At 41.3% G+C, this 7,420-nt stretch overlaps 1 protein-coding gene across 5 annotated transcripts in view; it reads left to right on the top strand.

Annotated features, from left to right (window-relative positions):
• PPP2R2C (protein phosphatase 2 regulatory subunit Bgamma) overlaps positions 1–7,169 on the top strand; it is a 397,718-nt gene extending 390,549 nt beyond the window's left edge. For all 5 annotated transcript variants that reach the window (XM_069070101.1, XM_069070108.1, XM_069070117.1 and 2 more), the window contains one exon: positions 3,945–7,169. In XM_069070101.1, the coding sequence (XP_068926202.1) occupies positions 3,945–4,236 (292 nt within the window). In that variant the 3' untranslated portion in view covers positions 4,237–7,169. The remainder of the gene's footprint in view (positions 1–3,944) is intronic.
• The last annotated feature ends 251 nt before the right edge of the window (positions 7,170–7,420 follow it).

Here is a 7,420-nt window from a genome sequence, read left to right as displayed (position 1 = left end):
AGTTTCCTCATCTGTAAAATATGCATAATGACACATGTATTACCTCGCCTTATACGTTATTTTGAAGAAATTGCTAGGAGAAATGTTAGTCCTTATTACAAAAGCATGAATGAATTGGGCTAATGTGGTCCCTTGCCACCTGAAATCTCACTCCTAATAGAAAGTGACAACTCCCTTTATCCATTCATTTCCAGACACCACCATCACACTGTTCAAGATGACTTCTGGCCCCCAATAAGGAGTTAATCCAGGCCCAATGCAGAGATTGCTCAGTAAATCAATATGCGCTTGCTCTGATTAGTCCAAGACTGATGTTTGGGAACTCCAGAGAACAGGAACTAATGCTGTCAGACAGAACTGATCTCATTTGCAGAAGGGCACATTAATCATGTGTACTTGGACAAGAGAAGGGTACAGGATGCACCCAGCAAAGCCTTTCTGCAGGTTTAATCAACTCTGTCACCCTAACACACAGAACCCCTAAAGCCAAGCTAGGTACATATAGAGAGGGAAAAGATGCTTTGTTTTTGCCCCTGTGTCTTTTACATTATAATCAGAATTAAAAGCCAGGTGATTTCTATCTTTTCATCCAACTTCCAGAAACTCATTAATCCTAGAACTGGAAGAAACTTCACAAACCACCTAATCCAGCCCATCGTTGAACACAAATCTTCTCTAGCAACTCCTTGATATATACAATTGATTCCACTGCTGATGGGCATCAAAGTTTTATCTGTTGTATTTCCTTTTTTTGTTTTTTGCTTTTTGCAAGGCAATTGGGGTTGACTTGGCCAACGTCAAATGGCTAGTTTTTGTGTTAAGTGTCTGAGGCTGGATTTGAACTCAGGTCCTGAACAGGCTAGTGCTCTATTCCCCACGCCACCTAGCCACCCCTATGTTGTATTTCCAACCTGGGATGGTTTATCTCTCCTTAGGTAGCCTGGTAACAACCCTGCTCCCCCCAACACACTCCCATGGACTCACCATATTAGTGCTGGACTTGTTATAGACACCAGATTGGCTTGAGCCCTGCTGTAATTTATAGCCCCCAACCTCACCCTCTCCAGGATTATGGGCTTGTACTGCCATTCTAGCCTTTCCATAAGGGATTATGACAGAACAAGGAAATAGTGCCTGCATTCTTCTCAGAGAAAACCAACTTCAAACCTAGGTAGGTATTCAAATGAAAAAAGAATTTTCAGATATGAAGAACCAGATTTCAGTTAATTCTGAATCATAAGACTCTTCATAAGATTTGGTCCTAGAAAGGACTTTAGTGATCACCTGGTATAACACCCTCATTTTCTAGAGGAGCCGGCTGAAGACTCCAAAGGCTGAGCGTCATGTGAGTGGGTGTTACTGTTAATTATTTCAGTCTTATCCAACTCTTTGTGACCCTGTTTGGGGTTTTCTTGGCAAAGATACTGCAATGATTTGCCATGACCTTCTCGGGCTCACTTTACATTATTCAGGCCTCTCTCCCATGGACATCCAAGGTTTCAGAGAATGAGTTTTTTAGACCCTACCCTGGAAATTCTCACAGATTGTATCAGTGCAGGGAGTGTACATTCTTTTGGAATTCACGGATCTCCCAAAGGATCAAAGTAGGCCAACAGGTAATCAGCAAAGGTAAGAGAGGCAACCAAGGCAAGGTGAAAAGATGACTAGACTAAAATTAGGAGCTCCCAACTCTGCCATTTAGTAACTAGGTCATTTGAACAAGCCCCTTAACCTCTCTGGGCCTCACTTTCTACATCTGCATGGACTCAATGACCTCTAAATTATGATACTGTATGGTCTAATGTTCATCCTAGCTCAAATATTCTGTGCCCTGAGGTACCTTCTAGGCATGCCATTCTGTGTGTGGATGGGAGAGGGGGGCAGCCTGCATTCATATTTATTTTAAAATAAAATGTTATTGATATCTTTTTTTTAATATATCACCTACATTTCTCCTCCTCCTTTCTCAGATAACAATCCCTTATGACAAAGAATAAAATGGAAGGGGATTAATACCACTTTGAAAAAGACTGGCATTATTTGCATTGTTCTATATACCCATAGTGGGGCAGCTAGGTGGTGCAGTGCGTAGAGTACTGGGCTTGGAGTCAGGAAGATCAGAGCTCAAATCTGGCTTCGGAAATTAACTAGCTGTGGGATCCTGGGCAAATCACTTAACCCCTATTTGCCTCAGTTCCTCATCTGTAAAATGGGGATGCACCAGAGGAACAGTCTTTGGTATCTTTGTCAAGAAAACCCCATGGGGTCATGTGGAGTCAGACATGACTGAATGACTGAACAGCAAGGAAAGCAAATACCCATAATCCTTCACTTCTGCAAGGAAGGTGTAGGAGCGCCCTTTCCTAATCCTTCTACTTTGAAGAGGTGGAAAGTCCACTGGTGCAGATCACTGAATACACAAGGGGGTACAGATGTCTTTATGTGGCCAATCTTAAGGTATTTGTCGTTTAAACTAAAAGCTTAAAAGCCACAAAGCTAATGACTTAAAACCACACTAAGACTTTCAGAACAGTTAGTACCATCTCTGTGAATTACTGTCATTTTAGTCCCATGCATTGTTAATTAACAGTTGCATTGATTCTAAGCTCCTATAGACAAGAAACCATTTCCTGTTGTGTCTTCCAGTTTGATACATAGTGGGCACATCTTAATCTTCATGAATGAATTTATGAACGAACGAATGAATGAATGAATGTATTCTGAAAACAGTGACAAAAATATTAATCATCAAAGTCATATAAATGAAAGCATTATGACTTAAGGGCCTAGGATACTGACACAGTCACAAATTGGGCCAACTTCCTAAGAGGAAGATGGTGAACCCCACACCGGTTCTAGGCATCCCCAGGTGTAGCTATGAGTAGGTTTCACGATTGTCTGCATTGGTCATTTTCTGACCAGTTTGGAGGTGAGAGAGTCCAAGAAGAGTATCTATTAGATCCGCAACCCAATATTTCACAGAATCAAAGATATTCACAGATAAAAGGGATTTTTTCAGAAGGGAAAATCCCCCCTGTGATACTCTATTAATTGTATATGAATAGGGATTGGCTTTCTGATGCTATGGAACCCACAGGTGAGAAAACTCTTACCTAAACCCAAAGTTCTTAACCCGGAGTCTATGAATTTTAAAAATATTTTGATAACTATTTCAATATATTGGTTTCCTTTGTAAAATCCTACATGTTTTATTTTATGTTTGTAAAAGACATTAGTCTGAGAAGGGGGTCTGTAGGCTTCCCCAGACTTCCAAAGGGATCCATGGCAACAAAAAGATTAAGAGCCTTTTTTGCAATGTTTTAGTCTTAGGGAGTTGCCTACAGGATGGAGAGCTTCAGTTGCTTGGCCCAGGGTCACACAGCCAGAATATGTCAGAAGAGGTTCAAACCCAGGTCGTCTTGGCTCTAAAGACTCTAAGTTCTCTAGCTGTAATGCCACTCTGCCTCCCTATCATTTATATACTTTACACTGATTGCTAGTAAAGTCATCTGAAGATCCCCATTATATTTCTGGGGCAGCTAGGTGGTACAGCGGGAAAAGCATTGGGTTTGGAATCAGGAAGACTCATCTTTGTGATTTCTAGTACAAGCCTCAGATAGGTTGTAGCTGTGTGGCCCTGGGCAAGTCACTTAACCCTGTTTGCCCCAGTTTCCTCATCTGTAGAATGAACTGGAGAAGGAGATAGTAAGCCACTCCAATATCTTTGCCAAGAAAACCCCAAAGCAGAGTCACAAAGATTTGGACATGACTGAACAACAACAGAGTTAAACATGTAGTGATTACAGATAGAGAAGGACCCCCACCTCCTTGGGTCAAGGAAGCATCCTCATGTTGATCAGACCAAATCTAGGGCCAACGAGAGTATGTGCGATCAAGACTCTGGCTAGTCCCCCAACTAAACTGTCTTCCTTCTCCCTCTGCAGTGTCATCATGACCGGTGCCTACAATAATTTCTTCAGAATGTTTGACCGGAACACCAAGCGTGATGTCACCCTGGAGGCCTCTAGGGAGAGCAGCAAGCCCAGGGCCATCCTCAAGCCCCGCCGTGTCTGTGTGGGTGGCAAGCGCCGGAAAGACGACATCAGCGTGGACAGCTTGGACTTTACCAAGAAGATTCTTCACACGGCCTGGCATCCCGCCGAGAACATCATTGCCATCGCAGCGACAAACAATCTTTACATATTCCAGGATAAAGTGAACTCAGAGATGCACTAGGTTTATCAATAATCCTCTGTATTTATCAACCAGCCTTTTGCAGATGGTACAAGATGACCGTCAGAGAGAAAAACAGAGCAAAAGAAAAGTGGTCATGGTGGTGGAATCTGTCCTCTGTCCCAGCTGCCCACCACCGCCTCACCTTCCCAACCCCCAGACTCCCCCAAGATGATGATGATGGCCATTTAATAAAGCAGAAACCCAGAATTCACTGTAATTAGGGGGCAAAAGGCACTCCAACAAGGTGAAAGGCTTGTCAGTTTTTTAACAATTAGGGTCCATTATACAGTCTCTTCCTAGGTCTTTAGTGTTTACCACATTATTAGAGCTTTTTTACATCCACAAGTTAAGTTTCCACTTCAAGCTTCTCTCTGCACTTTGGTTTATATACAGATTTAGCATGAGTGATGGAGAGACATTGCTCCATCACCATGGCTCTGAAGACAGCTGGTGAACCTGAGACCAGCTCTTATGGTTGGCCTGGAAAGAACCCAGGTTCAAACCCTAACCTTGCTATTTATTTGCTCTGTGACCCTGGGCAAGTCACTTCTCTCTCTCTCTCTCTCTCTCTCTCTCTCTCTCTCTCTGTCTTTTTAGGGCAGGGGGCTTAGTTTCTTCCTCTGTAAAATGGGAAGAAGTTCAACTGAATGATCTCTAAGGCGCTTTCCAGGTCTCATTGTTTCAGGACTAACATTCATTCTCTCTTTTTCTCCCACCCACCTCCCTCACATCAGAATGCAACTCCAACATATTTGCCAAGTTCAGTTTTACTTTCCCCTCCTTAAAGAATCCAGGTTTATTTCAGTTTCTGGAGGGGAAAAAATGTGGTGACTCATGTGACTGTTAACAGTCCCTGAGACCTGACTTTAAGGTGACTTTTTCATCTCTACAGGACATTTTTATGCATCCTGGGAGAGACAAAAGCAAATTTAATTTGACTTATGTCATACAGATCTCAGAAGGTAGGAGGTGGCCTGTTAAAAGCATCGTCTTCCATGGCTGGTACAAGGAATAGTGGAAAGAACCCTGGTTTGGGAAGATGACCTGGGTTAGATACTGCCTCTGTTGTACGTTATTTTGGGCAAATCATCTCATCGACCTTCGCCTTAGTTTCGCCAGTGTGCAAAATGATGTGGTTAGACATGATGATCCCTAGGGGCTCTTCCTTCTGTAAATGGGATCATAGGATTTTAGGACTGGAAGGGTTCTTGAGGATCATCTAGTTTCCATTTTCCAGATGAAGAAACTAAGGCCGAAGGAAGGAAAGTAACTTGCTCGATGAGGCCACATGCAGGTAGTCAGGGGTGGAGCTGGCATTCTCACTCAGGTCCTCTGTCTCTGAAGCCAGTGCTCACTCATTGCCCCCACACCATGCTGCCTATGATCCCAAGTTTGCTCTGCCATGTTTAAAGGTTATGAGCTTTGCCCTCTGTGTGCATGCGCAGCTCATTGCCCAATGGATCAAGTCCTTGGATAATTGAGCTGCTTCTAAACTTGAAAACTTAAAAAATTTAAAATCTATTTTTTTGGGGGGAGGGGGAATAATTAACACAACTAGGCCAAGAAAACAAATGGCAGATTTCTTCTCCTTTAAGGGTATTTTACTGCACATATGGAGTTGAGAGCTCTAACTATCCCAAAGTCAGCAAACACATTTGCAAACTGTGGTTGAGACAGATCACTGATTTCATGAGCCCATCTGTGTCTTAAAGCAAAATTCATCAGTCCCTTGAGAAAGTCCGCATTCACCATTCCCCCATCAGCGAACAGAAAGTGAAATGATCCTGCAGCATTTTGGATTTTGATTTAGAAAGCAGAGAAACATGACCACGGCTTACACAGATTACCAACAGGATCCAACCTTTTTTATAACAATGTCTTGACGTGACCCAGGAAATATTGTCCAACTGAAGTTTTCTCGACCAATAACTATTTTTGTGTATTTAAAAGCACAAACGCATGTGCACCCACTTCCAGCCATACTATACAGACACTATGAAATGTGTACGTTACTTTTTTTTTAAAGAATCAAAGGGAATGAGGAATGTTTGTTTATAAATCACTGTATACTCTAAATGACTTGGACAGTATTATATGTACATATTTATTCTAATTAAATTTAACAATCAGAGGTTTGGGGTTGGTTTTGGTTTTGGTTTCCTTGTAAAAAGGTTTAAGAATGTGGTAAATTGTATAGAAATCTTGTTAGATCTAAACTAAAGCTTTGAGGGCCTCACACAATTATTTGGACATTTTTCCATTTACCCATTTCCCCTTTTGGCTCAAGTGGCTAACAGCTCTTACTTGCATTTACTAAAAATACTGTCAAACCATATACTTAACTTTCAACATCTTCAAAGTATGAGTCTATAGATAAAGTATAATAAAGCAGGTCTTAACACAACAGTTATCATTTGGATTTCTTGTACCTTAATTCCGTTTTTAAAATTTAGGTACAAAAAAAAGCTCTTCTTTGAAGGAAAATGTGTCTCTGGAACTCTGGGAAATTCCTAATTTCCAGACGAAGCATGCTCTCATCCTGAGTCAAGTGCAGAAAGTGTTATAGGAGGGAAAAGAACTAGAGAAAAAAAATTAAGGACCAGTATGTTATTCATAAACTTTGCATTCTTACTGTGATTCAATTTTCTGGTCTTGAATGTATGAGAGGTAACATTGTCATTGTGAGGGTTTTTTTTTTGTTTTTTTCTGGTTGGTTTTTTTTTTCCATTGTTTTTTAACAACAACTTTCTTTGGGGATTAAGCTTTTGGTGGTGTAGAGTGATGGTGGTAAAGTTGGTTAAGCTGATTGTTTTGAAAGCTGTAGTTCATGGCTACATTCTTTCTTTGTGTTTCACAAACTAGCTAACTGTTGTTGGATAAAAATATAAATATGTTAATACCAGCTTTTTCCAATAAAAGGACAACAAAAATGACAGATGCAAAAGGCTCTAAAGTGTTCTTTCTGTCTGAAGACTGGATGGGAAGAGCTAAGGATTCAATTTGGTTCCATTCATCCAGCATCCATTCCATGCTTAGACCCTGGTGCTAGATACAAAAAAAGTAGAGCCTGCCCTGAGGGAGCTTTTATTCATTTGTCTGATTTAGCCTAGCAACCCAAATTAATTAGTATATTGTCAGGAGAAGTTTTCTGGAGAGGTTTCCAGTGGTGGTGGGCGCCACTGCC

The sequence above is a fragment of the Petaurus breviceps genome, unplaced genomic scaffold (assembly GCF_028583685.1).
Source record: "Petaurus breviceps papuanus isolate PSGF00001 unplaced genomic scaffold, PetGlider_PUasm1.0 140, whole genome shotgun sequence".
In the NCBI taxonomy this organism is placed as follows: domain Eukaryota; kingdom Metazoa; phylum Chordata; class Mammalia; order Diprotodontia; family Petauridae; genus Petaurus; species Petaurus breviceps.
Note: the sequence above shows the minus strand (reverse complement) of the source record. Positions and strands in the feature narration are given on the sequence as shown.